The sequence below is a fragment of the Theropithecus gelada genome, chromosome 3, assembly GCF_003255815.1.
Source record: "Theropithecus gelada isolate Dixy chromosome 3, Tgel_1.0, whole genome shotgun sequence".
NCBI lineage: Eukaryota > Metazoa > Chordata > Mammalia > Primates > Cercopithecidae > Theropithecus > Theropithecus gelada.
The window spans coordinates 175,141,468-175,156,302 of record NC_037670.1 but is presented as its reverse complement, the minus strand read 5'-3'; the positions used below and the strand labels follow the sequence as shown (position 1 = coordinate 175,156,302).

The 14,835-nt window shown below is 54.1% G+C and overlaps 1 protein-coding gene across 7 annotated transcripts in view; it reads right to left on the bottom strand.

Moving 5' to 3' along the window:
• The window catches only part of AGAP3 (ArfGAP with GTPase domain, ankyrin repeat and PH domain 3), a 57,559-nt gene extending 45,052 nt beyond the window's left edge, over nt 1–12,507 (bottom strand). For 4 of the 7 annotated variants that reach the window (XM_025379768.1, XM_025379770.1, XM_025379775.1 and 1 more), the window contains exon 1: nt 11,336–11,968. In XM_025379768.1, the coding sequence (XP_025235553.1) occupies nt 11,336–11,672 (337 nt within the window). In that variant the 5' untranslated portion in view covers nt 11,673–11,968. Of the gene's footprint in view, nt 1–11,335; nt 11,975–12,386 lie in introns of those variants that run through there. The other 3 variants (XM_025379769.1, XM_025379772.1, XM_025379774.1) reach the window with 3 other exon arrangements.
• Between the last annotated feature and the right edge of the window lie 2,328 nt (nt 12,508–14,835).

Here is a 14,835-nt window from a genome sequence, read left to right as displayed (position 1 = left end):
TCTCTACTAAAAATACAAAAAAATTAGCCGGGCGTGGTGGCGGACGCCTGTAGTCCCAGCTACTCAGGAGGCTGAGGCAGGAGAATGGCGGGAACCCGGGAGGCAGAGCTTGCAGTGAGCCAAGATCATGCCACTGCACTCCAGCCTGGGCGACAGAGCGAGACTCCATCTCAAAAAAAAAAAAAAAAAAGTTGAATCAAAGAGGGTACACTTCAGTATTCAATTTTTACAACCAATAGGCATGTGTTATTTATTTATTCATTCATTCATTTATTTATTTATTTTTAGGCAGACTGGTCTTGCTCTGTCACCCAGGCTGGAGTGTAGTGGTGTGATCACGGCTCACTGCAGCCCTGACCTCTGGGTTCAAGCAGTCTGCTCACCTCAGTCTCCTGAGTAGCTGGGACTATAGATGCACACCACCATACCTGGCTAATTTTTAAATTTTTTTTTGTAGGGATGGGGTCTCACTATATTGCCCAGGCTGGTCTCAAGTGATCTGCCCACCTTGGCCTCCCAAAGTGGCACCCAGTTCCATGTGTTATTTGTGTGTGTGTGTGTGTGTGTGAGAGAGAGAGAGAGAGAGAGAGAGGGAGAGAGCGAGCGCGCACGCGCGTCAGGGTCGCCCTCGGTCACCCAGGCCGAAGTACAGTGGTGCAATCTTGGCTCACTGCACCTCTGCCTCCCAGGTTCAAGCAATTCTCCTGTCTCAGCTTCTGGAGTAGCTAGGACTGGAGGCACACGCCACCATGCCTGGCTAATTTTCATATTTTTTGTAGAGACAGGGTTTCGTCATGCTGGCCAGGCTGATCTTGAACTCCTGACCTCAAGTGATCCGCCCGCCTCGGCCTTCTAGAGTGCTGGGATTATAGGCGTGAGCCACAGGGCCCGACCTAAACCTCTTTTCTTTACAAATTATCCAGCGTCAGGTGTCTCTTTATAGCAACAGAAGAATTGACTTATACAATTTTGAATATACTGGATTAAATAAAATATATTAAAATTAATCTCACTTTTAAAAAACCTTTTTAATATGGCTACTTGAAAACTGAAAATCAGGCCAGGCACGGTGGCTCACTTAGGCCTGTAATCCCAGCACTTTGGGAGGCCAATGTGGGCGGATCACTTGAGGTCAGGAGTTCGAGACCACCCTGGCCAACATGGTGAAACCCCATCTCTTAGCTAGGTATGGTGGAGCATGCCTGTAATCCCAGTTACTCAGGAGGCTGAGGCAAGAGAATCGCTTGAACTGGGGAGGCGGAGGTTGCAATGAGCTGAGATCACATCACTGCATTCCAGCATGGGCAACAGAGTGAGACTCCACCTCCAAAAAAAAAAAAGAAAATTTAAAATCGGCCGGGCACAGTGGCTCACATCTGTAATCCCAATACTTTGGGAGGCTAAGGCAAGCAGGCCACTTGAACTCAAGAGTTCAAGACCAGCCTGGCCAACATGGTGAAACCCTGTCTCTACAAAAAATACAAAAATTAGCCAGGCATGTTGGCATGTGCCTGTAATCCCAGCTACTCAGGCGGCTGAGGCATGAGAATTGTTTGAACTCGGGAGGCAGAGGTTGCAGTGACCTGACATCACACCACTGCACTCCAGCCTGGGCAACAAAGCAAGACTCTCTCTCATTTAAAAAAAAAAAAAGAAAGAAAGAAAGAAAGAAAAAGAAAATTTAAGTTCACACATGTGACTCGCCCATGTCTACTGCACAGTGATGAATCAGAGAAAACAAACAGGCAAAACATCAAAGATGACCCTGGGTGCTCATGGTAATGTGCAGGCCCTGTGACAGCCCTGCCCCCTCCGGTCCCTGCCGCTGGGCCTGGATGCGCTAGACCGACGTACCCCACACTCTGCCACCTGGGCTCTCAGGCTCAGGTCTGGAAACAGTCATTCCCGTGATCTCATGCAGCCCTCACCTCACACACCCCTATGCAGGCAGTGATGACAGCCAAGCCTCTGAGATAAGTAATGAGACAGTTGCCACCCAGGGCGCACATCCTCAGGGCGGCTGCTGCTCTAAAAACTCTGCAGACGTTAACTGATTTGCTTCTCACGCCCACACCATGAAACGGATGCCCATGTTTTACCAATGGCAAAGCTGAGACACAGAGGGGTTAAGGAACTCACCCAAGGTCACACAGCTCCCAAGTGGTAGGTCTGGGACTCAAATCTAGGCAGCCTGGCTCCAGAGCCCAGGTTCTTAACCTCTACTCTATTCAGGCCCTGAGAGAAGAAATGAAGGCCAGGCTTCATTCCACATCACCCAATATAGAACCATCCAGAACAATCTAGAAGCAATAATGGGGTAGCGGGGGGTAGCGGTGGAGGGTGCTGCTTCAGAGTGATGGACAGCCTCCAAAATGTCCCAACTCTTCTCCAACAAAGGCTCTGGGGCTTGCCTTTCTGGTATCTTTTTTTTGTTTTTGTTTTTGTTTTTTGTACAACTGTGATTGGACAAGACATTTAGAGCATCTTTAACCAAAACATCCTCCAGGCACAGAAGTGCCATCCACCAGTGCCTGGGAAAGCCCAGGCCCAGGAAGGGGTGGGGATCCCAGCAGAAGCAGAGCAGAGATCCCTGGAGGGGTCTAGACTTTTCGGTCCTCCCTCTGCCCCTGTGACAGGCTTTGATCCCACTCCAGGCGCTGGGGTTTCAGGTTTGCAAGCCATCAAAACACCAAACTGAAAAGGCAAAAGGGAAGCTGCTGTAGGCAGGCACCCCGACAGTGGCAAGGAGGAGTTCTGGCAGAAAAAGGAACAGGCACAAAGCCCTAAGGCACAGCCATCTGGGGATATGGTATGGAGCAGGCACAGCCAGCCTCAGCCTCCTGGGTGGCCCAGAGGATGGCACTGTCTGCTCAGCTCAGGGCACATTGAGGCCAAAGTACTGACTATGGGGCTCAGACAGTGCCTGACTTGCAGCAGACAGATAGATGTACATTGTAGAAAAACCTACATTAAAAGAGATTAAAACAGTCTTCAACTCAATATTGGGAGGTGGAGGCAGGAGGATCACTTGAGGCCAAGAGTTTGAGACCAGCCTGGGCAACACAGAACCTGTCTCTACAAGGCAATTTTAAAAATTATTAGTTAGATGTGGTGACACATGCCTGAGTCCCAGCTACTGAAGAGGCTGAGGTGGGAGGATTGCTTGAGCTTAGGAGTTTGAAGTTGCAGTGAGCTATGATCGCGTCACTACACTCCAGCCTGGGTGACAGACCAATATTCTGAGGAAGGAAGGGAGGAAGAAAGGGATGGAGGGAAGGAGGAAGGAGAGGAGGGAGGGAGGGAGGGAGGGGAGACCAGGCATGGTGGCTCACAATTGAAATGCCAGCACTTTGGGAGGTCAAGACTGGAAGATCACTTGAGGCCAGGAGTTTACAACCAACCTGGGCAACATAGTGAAACCCCATTTTTACAAAAAGGAAAAAAGAGTAAGAAACCAAGAGTAAAATGAAAAAAGGATATGTAGAGAATGAACAAAATGCAAATGACCCCCCAAAAATGTTTTAATATTGAATCTCACTAATAGTCAAAGTGAATCCAATAATTAAATAGCTAGTGATGAACTAGTAATCAAAGTCAAGCAAAGTAAAACGAGGGTCATTTAGTCTTTTTTTGTTCTTACGTATCAGATGGAGAAGGGGTGCCGGGGAAGTGAGGCAGGGAACTCCAGGCTGTCTCTATGCCTGGAAAGCAAATGGCCTTTCTGGAGGGCAGTGTGCCAGAGTGCCGCAAAAGCCCTAAAAATGTGCCGACCCCAGCGTCTGACCATTTTCTTCTGAAAATTTGTCCAAAAGCAATAATGAGACAAGCGTACAAGGAGGTACATAATAAACAGCATTCTCTTACACAGGATACTCTGCCACCTTTCAGAATAATGCCTGATATTTCACCTGTGCTTATGATGCGCTAGGCACTGTTCTAAACACACCAGAGAGGGGGTCTCAATCCTCAGCACTACCAAGTGGCAGAGGCAGTGGCAGCTTTGTCATGACCCATCTCAGGTAAGGAAACGGAGGCACAGAAAATCTCACCTCTCCCCACAGGATCCCTTCTGATGATCAGTTCCTGGAGGGCTCCAAGGTAGCGCATCTCAAAGTGCTGCAGGGACAGAGGCAGCCTCAGAACAGATCTTAGGGACCCCAGCTCAGGTCCTCATTTGACAGACAAGACCCCTGGCCAGGGAGCCAAGCCTGGCCTGTTCCAGATACTCACGCCAGGGTCACAGCTAGCTGCATAGACAACCAGAATGTGACTCTCGGAAGATGCGCCCAGAGCAGACTTGCCCCAGCTCTCACAGCCAGTTAGTGGCAGAACAGGGACGGGAACCCAGGTATCCTGACTCCCAGCCTGGGAGCTGCCAAATACGTAAATGAATGCAGGAGCCTCCTTTTGTGAATCTCTGGCTCCCATTCTCCCAGCAAAGCATTTTCCACAACAATCCCACGTTTGCTGCAAAAGCCTAGTAACAGCAAATCCAGCGAAGAGTCGTTCATAGAAAAAAGACCAGAAGGATGCAGATCTGACCGCCCACCGCAGATCCCCCCAGGAGAGGGGAGGCCGGGCAGCCACCTTCCTACTTCTACATGTGAATGGCTTTTAACAAGCATGTATTTACTTTCTTTTTTTTTTTTTTTTATTTTTGAGACGGAGTCTCACTCTGTCGCCCAGGCTGGAGTGCAGTGGCCGGATCTCAGCTCACTGCAAGCTCCGCCTCCCGGGTTCACGCCATTCTCCTGCCTCAGCCTCCCGAGTAGCTGGGACTACAGGCGCCCACCACCGCACCCGGCTAATTTTTTGTATTTTTTTTAGTAGAGATGGGGTTTCACCGTGTTAGCCAGGATGGTCTCGATCTCCTGACCTCGTGATCTGCCCGTCTCAGCCTCCCAAAGTGCTAGGATTACAGGCTTGAGCCACTGCGCCCGGCCCATGTATTTACTTTCATCCCTTAAACACATTAAAATGAAATTTGAATTAAATATGCATTTGGGCACGGTGGTGGCTCATGCCTGTAATCCCAGCACTTTGGGAGGCCGAGGTGGAAAAATCGCTTGAGTTCAGGAGTCTAAGACCAGGCTGGACAACATAGCAAGGCCCCATCTCTACAAAGAATGAAAAAATTAGCTGGGTGTGGTGGTGCATATCTGTAGTCTCTGCTACCTGGGAGACTGAGGTGGAGGATCGCTTGAGCCCAGGAGTTTGAGGCTACAGTGAGCTAGGACTGTACCACTGCACTTCAGCCTGGACAACAGAGTGAGACCCTGTCTCCAAAAATATATATACACACACATATACATATATATTTTATATATATATATGTTTCTTGAGCAAACATCTGTCTACTATATGCTACATCCGTGCTACCCATGGGAGAGAGACGCCTCAGAGAGCCACCATTCAATTCAGTTGGAGACTGAAGACATCCAGAAGAAAATTATAGTGGGGAGCAGAAGAAAATTATAGTAGGGAGCAGGAGTCCTAGTTCACCCTAAAATTATATTCTAAAGGCTTCCAAGAGTTAAACTCTGGTCTGTTTGACTCTCATAAAGCTTCCTGTAGAAGCAGCTTTTAAGGGCTGATGTGGTGTGGCCACCAAAACTTATTCAGCCCATACATGCAAGGCAAACCACAGAGACCTGGAGTTGGAGAACCAGAGGAAATCCCTGCATCCTCCGCTCACTGCATGGCTTCAGGAAAGTTACTGAATCTAGGACCTAGGCTGTCTCACTTGTGAAATGGAAATGATACTTGCAAATCCAAAAAAGACCCTCCTCTCGGAAAATAAACTATGAGATACAAAGTGTTGCACAGCCTCATTCCAACCCCCAGCAGTGAGCCTGGCAGAGGGAAGAACATTCTTGGGTGGAACATGCACCACCCAGTCTCTGCACCCTCAAAGCAGGTGGCTGGGCTCACCCCGCCTCCCCACCTCAACTCCGCGCTCCAAAATGAGCTCCCTTATTGCTTGGCCTGCATGGTTTAAGTCAGCTAGGGGTCAGGAGGAAAGCATCTGATTAAACTAATTTCCAGTTACCTGAATATTAAAAAGAAACTAACACAACAGGTGGATGTTTAGGCAATGCCACACAGGGTCATGGGAGTTCTTATGGGGGTGTCTGTCTCCCCACAGCCTCGGCTTTCCCAGGCTACACCTGCTTTCCAAGAAGGGTACCTCGCTCCCTCTGCTTCTGGGCCAGGAATGTGCTGACAGCTGGTAGGGGGCTCACAAGCACAAACGAGTGGTGTGGACACTGGCGTGGCTCAAGCCTTGTTAAAGGCTTAAACCCGCGTGACGCCCATCTCCTGCAGAATGACGCACCAACTCCTGTGGTTTCTAGGAACACGGCAGGGTGGAAATAAATACTGGAGAAAGCATGAAATACTCCTTCACTAGGGTCCTGCCCACCTCACCCACCCATCTCCTACAACTTAACACCCAAGCTGCAGAGTCCAAATTGCCATTCCAAGAGCTACTCTATGTTCTCCTGCCTCTGTTATCTTAATCATTCTGTTTCCTCTATGTGGGAACCCTCCTGACCCCCAGGCCTGGCACATGTTTGACGAAAGAAATAAATGATACAGGAAGATAGCCAGGTGGCACCACAGGGACAAGGACTGCTTCCTCTATGGGGTACCACTGCTGGGAAGAGCCAGAGCTGAGACCCTGGACTGAGCAGGGTACCAGGGGTTCCCACGAGGCCATGCAGCCTGAGATCAGGCTGGACAGGTCTTCCCGTGCTGGCTTCTGACCCGGAAGAAAGAAGTGATGAGGTTTCCCAAGTCTCTGACCTTTGCCCTGCCCTGGTGTTCTGAAAATCTCGGTCTCCTTCTGTACTCCCAGTGCCTCTCTGGCACCTCCTACAGGCTGAGTCGTTCTCTCCAGGCGCACACAAGCCCAGACCTTCTGGCCCCTTCTCTCCCTTCCTCTCCTTTGATTGTCTGTTTTTCACTGTGCTAGATGCAACTGGGCCACACAGTAGGAGCTAAATGAATGTATCTGGAACAAATGAAGCTTTCCCTGGCTACTAGCACCCACATGGTTATGCTCTTTTTCAGAATTCCTAGAACTCTTGTGAGCAAAGTCCTACATAAGCAACCAGGCCCCCATGAGACACTCAGTCCCTAAACCAACAAATTGCCAGAGGGGCCCCGGCTGGCTCCAGATGCATGTCCCCGGCACCCATCCCAGACCTCCCTAGTCCTCGTCTTTGAAGGCAACCTCAGCAGTGTGTGGTGCAGCAGGGCCCACAGGGGAATGCGGGGCCCGGCCAGGGAGTACCCACCGAGGAACAGTAAGGAAAGCTCAAGAGAGCCCCCTGGCACAAACACGGGGATCATCATGCCAGTCCTCCAGGATCAAGTCACATGACAAACAGAAACAGACACAAACACTAAAACCCCAGGTGTGCTTAAGGGCTGAGGGCTGCGGGCTGCCAGGGCATGTGCCGTCTTTTTTTTTTTTTCTTTTGAGATGGAGTCTCACTCTGTTGTCCAGGCTGGAGCACAGTGGTGCGATCTCGACTCACTGCAAGCTCCACCTCCCAGGTTCACGCCATTCTCCTGCCTCAGCCTTCCGAGTAGCTGAGACTACAGGCTCCCGCCACCACGCCCGGCTAATTTTTTGTATTTTTAGTAGAGACGGGGTTTCATCGTGTTAGGTCAGGATGGTCTCGATCTCCTGACCTCGCAATCCGCCCACCTCAGCCTCCCAAAATGTTTGGATTACAGGCGTGAGCCACCGCGCCCTGCCATGTGCACCATCTTACTCTCCATCTGAGCTGCACCCAACTGTGGTCACAGCTGTGGCCCCTTCTCTGTCTAGCTGAGGCTTGACCCAAACAAGAAACCACCACATCTCTTTACCATAGTCCCTTTAGGATGTCACCAAGCCCACAGCCCAGGGCAGGCAATCTGTGAACTGAATGAAAGTGAGTGGGTAAGGGTGTAAGTGAGAACGCTCTGGTGGCCAGGCCAGGCTGGCTGGAATGCTCAAAGTAACTGTTTAAAAAAAAAAAAGCCCTAGGGGGAAAACAATGGAGAAACTTGAGCAAGTCACCCAGTTGACAAAGCCCAGCTCCGGCACACACAATAGTAGCCATATGGCACACACACACCTAATAGGTCCACCTCCACTTCCAGCTGGGGAGCTCCTCCGGAACTGCCAGAGGGGACCCCAGTCCCTCCCCCAGCCCCTGCTCCTCCTCTGTGCGGGGGCCCTCACCTGCACACACTGACTGGGACCAGCAGACCTTCCCAGGACCTGCTGGATCTCAGGCTGCTTCTCCCAACAGCTTCTCGGGGCTCCTGGCTAGCTTGGTCCAACTTCCTGCACTCCACATGCCCAGTGTCCCCGTTTGGACTGAGGCCCTGGTTCTCCTGCATCCTTCTTTCTAGGACTCAGCCAGGAAACCCAAGCTGTCAGGGAGCACTCTCTGTAGGTGAGTGCCAAGCAGGAAGTGGGCTCCTGTTGAAGACTCTGGCTGTACCCGCTTGGCTCCCTTCCTTCTCTGAGCCTCAGTTTCCCCACTAGTGAGGTGAAGGTGGTTCAGAGGTTCTGCACATAGTGAGCCCTCCAGCTCTCCCTCCCAGCTGAAGGTGGTACTTCTTCCACTCCCTCAGCCCAAGTAATGGGCAGGTTTCCTCTTTCCTTGGCCTCTGGTGGGAAAGGAACTTTTCAAAATGGTCTCCCTCCCCTCAAATCCTGTCCTGAAACACAGGAAAGCCAAACATCCCCTGCTTCCTCCTGCCCTGGACACAGGGTCAGAAGTGACTGTGAGTGGCAGAGAGACTACAGGAGGCCTAAGTGCCCACTGCACTTCCTCAGAGCCGAATGGATCCTGACCGCAGGTCCCACGTCACCTTCAGAGCTGGGACAAACAAACCCTTCACCGAAGTCTAAACAGTGGGGGAGGCTTTGTTATACACTCGGCACATGCCGCCCCTTTCCACGGAGAGGCTTACCCCCAGGAAACATAGGAGCTGGCTCCCAGCTGACACTGTGTTTATGTAACAGCCTAGGTCTGTTCGACCCTGGGGCTGGGGGTGGAGGGCTCAGTCTCAGTCCAGCCTTAGAGTGTGCTCAGAAACGCCCAGGGAGTCTGCGCCTCTCCCTCCTTGCAGAAAGAAGGTGGGGACGCGGCTTCGCAGGACAGAAGCAATATGGTTTGGCAGATGGAGAGGATTTCTATCGCAGGAAGGATATAGGGCAGAAATTGAAGAAGGAATTTTTTTTTTTCTTTTGAAGACTGTCTACAGCAGAAAAGTGGGAACGCAAGAGAGGTGAGGTGGATAAAGATGACGGTGCCAGGAGAGGCTGGGCAGGGGGGAGGGAGGGAGAGCAGGGCAGCAGGGCCCAGGAGTGGGAACAGCAGGGCTGAGAACGGATGTGTGAGCCGCAGCTGGGTCGGTCTGGTGACAATGAGACACCGGCTCCCAGGATTTCACGAGGGTGAGGCCGAGCTTCCAGGCCTAGTAGCTGGAACCGTGGGGTATTTCCAAACCGCAATGGAGAAGTTGGTCAGGGGAGGGCTCTAGGAGGGGAAATTCTGCCTGTTGTGTTAAATTTAAGACGAGGCAAAACACTCAAGGGCGCCCCAGGAATCACAGCCTTCACATCACAAAAGATGCTCAACCAGAGGCTCCCCTGAGCTGGGGAGGAGGGGTCGCTGCTCATCAAGCTGGAGCCCTGGGGAGCCCAGAAACCTGTCCCTGCTCTGGGAAAAGCTCGGAAGCAGATGTGCCCCCACCCTCCTGTGGCCAGCCCACGAGGCTTGTCGCCCTCCAGAAGAAGCTGGGGGAAGGCAAGCTTGGAGCAAATCAGGAATGTCTTTACTTCCTCCAAGGACAGTGAAGCTGCAGCAACGATGTCTCTCCCGCCTCCACCCTCTTCAGATCTAAGAGGAAAAATTGGTCATCTTCTCTCTTTGGGGCCCAGGGCTCGCACAAATGCCATCTCCTAGTCCCCAGCTACAGCGGTGATTCAGGCCATTTACTCAGATCCACGTTAATGAGATTTTTCTGTCACCTAATTAGTTCACAGAGAACTCAGCCTTGAGAGGAAAGAAATAAGAACCGGTTCGGAAAAGGCAGAAGGAAGTCAGACTGCCATGTCACAACAAAAGATAGGACCCAGCACTACATGGGGTCCCCCCAGACCCAATACTCCTTCCTCAGCTATGGGGGCCTCTGAAAGTAGAAAGGGAGGTGTTCAGGTGCACTACCCCCCAGAACCTCAGGCAAGCAGATGAAGCTGGGAGTGGGGCCCTAACCTTAAGGCCCAAGTCAGGAACAGGCCCCTGCCCACAACTCCATGTTATCGCAAAAGGCCTTGGCTCTCGCTGCATTTCCACGGAGGCCAAACCCACCACCTGCCGGTGGGCGTCCCCTTTCAAACAGAGCTGGGGGAGGAAGCAGATGGCCCAGGGCGAGGCCCATCTGTCCGTGCCCGCTCGAAGGTCACCATGCCACTGGCGTGACTGCGGGTGCCGCCAGCACCCACCACACCAGGGCTTGCGAGCCATCTACCAGCAGCGTGCCCCTACTTCCTGTGCCCTCAATGGTCGAAAGTCCAGGGCCTAAGGGCCCAGAGAAAAAAGCGCTAGGCAGCGCAGTGGCCGGGGATTTCCGGTCCCCGACTCCGGGTGCGGTGTCCCTGGAGGTCAGTCAGCGCCCGGCTGCCCCGCGGCTGCCTCCAGACCGAGGAGCCGCGGGTCCCTGGCGCGCTCACGACCCGGCCAAGGCGCGGATGGACCTGCCGGCGCCTCCCACGCGGTCGCGGCGCCGCAGCCCAGCGCCAGGCCCGGCCCGCGCCCGCTTGGCCGCCGCGGCGTAGGGGGTGTGCGTCGGGAGAGGGCGCCGCGGCGAGCGCCACCCTCCGGGCCTGCGGGCGCTGGGCCAGGGAAGGCTGCCATCCACTAACGCGAGGCTCCGATCCCCCGCCCCACTGCGGAGCAGGGCCCGGGCAGCGGCTAAGATGCCTCCCAGGTCACTGCCCCACCTCCCGGCAGCTGAAGCCCTCTGCCGCGCCCACCTTCCCCGGCCAGGCCTGGATAGATCTGGTCCTGGCCCCCCGAAGCGACACCACCTTCGCGCCCTGGAGCACAGTGAGCAGAAAACCCCCAACCCCAAAGTGTCCCCGAACGAGATATGGCGAAGCTGCCCGCCGGTTCTGCAGCACAGATCGGCAAACCTCGTGGCCTGGACCTCAAGCGCGCAAGGACCCCCGACAGGGAGAGCATGGCCAGGACCGGCCCGTGGAGCCCTCGACCGGAGCCGGAGAGGCCACCGCGCCCCTGCTCCCGCAGCCCCCGGCTTCGCTCACCCTCGATGGAGATGACGTGCTCGCGGATCTGGTTCTGCAGCGCCAAATCCTCGATGCGCTCGATCAGGTCGTAGATGGCGTAGATATTGGGATGCACGGACTCGAAGCGCTGGATCTCGGCCCGGATGGCCGCGGAGTTGGAGAGCGCGAACTGCTGGGGGGGCCCGCCGGCCAGCTGCTGCGAGGGGACGCCGCCGCCCCCGGCCCCGGGCCCCGCGCCGCCGAACTGCCCGCCGCCCCCCGCGCTGCCGCCGCCGCCGCCGCCGCCGCCGCCCCCCGGAGCCGCCAGGCTCTGCTGCTGCTGCGGGCTCTGCCCCCCGCCCGCCTGGAAGTTCATGGCTTCGGAGCCGTGGGGCCCGAGGCGGGCCCGGGGCGGCGCGGCGGAGGCGGCGGCGGCGAGCGGGCGCGCGGGGCTGGCGGGGCCGGGACTAATGGGCTGGTGGCGCGGGGCTAGCGCATGGAGCCGGGGGCCGGGGGCCGGAGGCCGAGGCCAGGAGGCGCCGCCGCGCACGCTGTGGCCGCCGCTGCCGAGCGCTTCCCGGCGCCGTGATCCCGCTGCCTCGGAGCAGCCTCCAGCGGCAACAACAACGGGACCGGGAGCGCGCGGCCCGGGCCCTCCCCCCGCGTCATGCGCACGCACCGCCGCCCCCGCTGGCTCCGGCACACGCAGCCCGAGCCCCCCTCCCCGCCGCCCCCGCCCCTCCTGCGCGCCGGCCCGGGCGCCCCCGCCCCTCGCTCGCTAGCTGACTCTTCAGCCTCCACCCCCGAGCCGCGCGCTCCAGCCCAGGCGCCCGGGCCCCTCCCACTCAGCTTCGGCCCTTCCGCCTCCTCACCAGCCCCCACCCGCATTGCCTCGAGGGCCACCCTCTCCGAGGGGACAGCTGCCCTGGTCTCCTCCCGCGCCCGGCTGTCGCTTTCGCCTCCCTGCGCTGATCTGGGCCGGGTGTCCGATCTCTAGGCAATGCCCAAACAGTGCCCTGCGCCTGAGGGTGCTGCTGACCGAGGCTGATTGGTCGAGGAGCCCGCCCAGGCCCAGCCGCTCCTCGCTTACAGCGTCCCGCCTTCAGTGCGGCATAGGCTCCCCTGTCCCCAGGCTCCGAGGTCAGCCCTAGAGACCACCCTGCTGCCAGAGTTTTCTCCCTGGCTCCCTGCCCAGTCTCTCCACTGCCGGCTGCAGCTCAAGAGGCTGGGATGGGTTCTGGGCTGCTATTTCCAGTTCCCCCTGAGCGCTTCATCATCGGCGCGCCCCTGGAAATGACACTTTGAACAAATTCGTCTCTACTCTTACCTTCTCGTGATCGGCCTCTCCTAAAAGACCGTCCCCCTGCTGGACTTGGGAGATTAGCTAAATGCTACCCGACCCCATTGGTACACAGAGGAAGAAGAGGGAGGGATGAAATATATGCCTTTCTCCCCTACTCATCCCATTGGAGAGACCAACCAAAGCCCACGTGGCTCTCAATTTTTCTTGTCCTCACCCCTTGTCCATCCTGTCCTTTCACTCGCTCTAGGGTCAGGTAGCTCCCTGCAATGTCCTCTGCAGTGCCATTGCCAAAGTGGGCTGCAGTTGTTAGCCGCCCCCCCACCCCAAAACACACACACTCACACACACACACACGTTTCCTAAAACCTACAAGAGGTGACATTTGCAGAGCAGTGGCCCCAGCCAATAAATCTCCCAGAGATGTTGCAGGGTATCTGCTACCCCCAGATATCCTCGGGCATCACTGACACACATCGTCCTTCTTACACACACTTCCACTTCCCCGGCCAAGCTGGATCTTTTCCCAGCATGAAGCTGTCCACCATTTGATTACCCACACAACTCAGCCCCAGTACCAACCCAGTTACTATTCCTGAGTTCCTTGTACCTTCCAAAGCACCTGGTGCAAGCTAATCAACACATAGGGTCTCCTAAGCTCCTGAGGAATCTGTGTCTGTGTTTCTATCTCCTTGCATAACCTTAAGGATATCTTGTGCCCTCTCTGGGTTTCATCTGCAAAATATAGTGGTTGAACAGAAAACCTAGTTCTGATGTTGTATAATTCTAAAAGTAACATCCAACATCTCTTTTAGATGCTTAATTAGAATTGACAGCAGGAAGTAGCACCAGGTATACCTCCCAAAAGAGATACTAAGAGCAAAGAGCTCCTCAAATGTGTTGCCCCAGCAACTAGCACACACCTGTTATAGCTCTGATGGGCTGTTCACACGACTAGCTCCTCTACTAGTATATGGAGCCACATGAGGGCAGGAAGATGGTCTGATTCACCATTTTATTCCCAGTATCTTGCACAATGCCTGGCAAATAGTGTGTGTGCATATATATATATATGCATATATATATTTCGAGACAGAGTCTCACTCGGTCGCCCAGGTTGGAGTGCAGTGGCTCGATCTCAGCTCACTGCAACCTCCACCTCCCGCGTTCAAGTGATTCTCCTGCCTCAGCCTCCTGAGGACCTGGAATTACAGGCACCCTCCACCACATCCAACTAATTTTTGTATTTTTTTTTTTTTTTAGTAGAGATGGGCTTTTACTATGTTGGCCAGGCTGGTCTCGAACTCCTGACCTCAGTGATCCACCTACCTCGGTCTCCCAAAGTGCCAGGATTACAGACATAAGCCACCGCGCCTGGCCATAGTATATCTTTTAAAAATATGTTAGTAGAATAAATGAATGAACAGGAGGGATGGAACTAGATAGGTTAGTTCTGTATGGTATCAATCTAGACTGACATTCCTAAGGCAATATTTGGGCCACTTGCTCCCACAGTAGGCAAGAACTATGGGAAAACTAGGATAGATTATTTTAAATCAAGACTGGCCTGTAAAAACCAGGATGTGAGATCTCTGTGGCTACAGGAGCCCAGAGGGAAAAATCCACAGATATCCACAGGCCTGGGATTCAATGTCATCCACACAGTAACACACCAAGGACCCGATTCCAGAGACCAGCTTTGAGTGGAAGTGAGCAAATAGCTACTGTGTGACATGTACCTTAGTTTTCACACTTTTTAATAAAACATCTAATTTCTTCCTTATGATTGACTTACGACGTATGTTTCAGAAAGGAAGAAATTAATCTTTAGAGAGATTCAATAACCCACCCAAGGTCATATAGCTGAGAAGCACAGGATAAGGGACCAGGATTTATGCCAGGTTCCAAGGTCTATGCTTCTTCCACAGTCCTGAAAGAGCAAGGTGGAGGAGGGGACCAAGGAAAGGGGCAGCCCTGAGGATGGGTATCCCTGGCCAGCCTAGTGGGACAGCCCATGGATATTGGGCTCTGGGCTGAAGAATTAATTTTGGCGGCCAAAGTGCCTTCTGGCGTCCACTCTGACATAAGGGTAGGGGCCACCTGAGTTCCTCAGAGCTTTCCTCACTGCATCACGAACACGGGTGTTCTGACGTGCTTCAGCTGACGTCGGTGTCTGGTGTGACAGATGCTCTGGCTGTTGGCGGGGGAGGGGGCGGACCCTGCTGCCGCCCAAACCTCT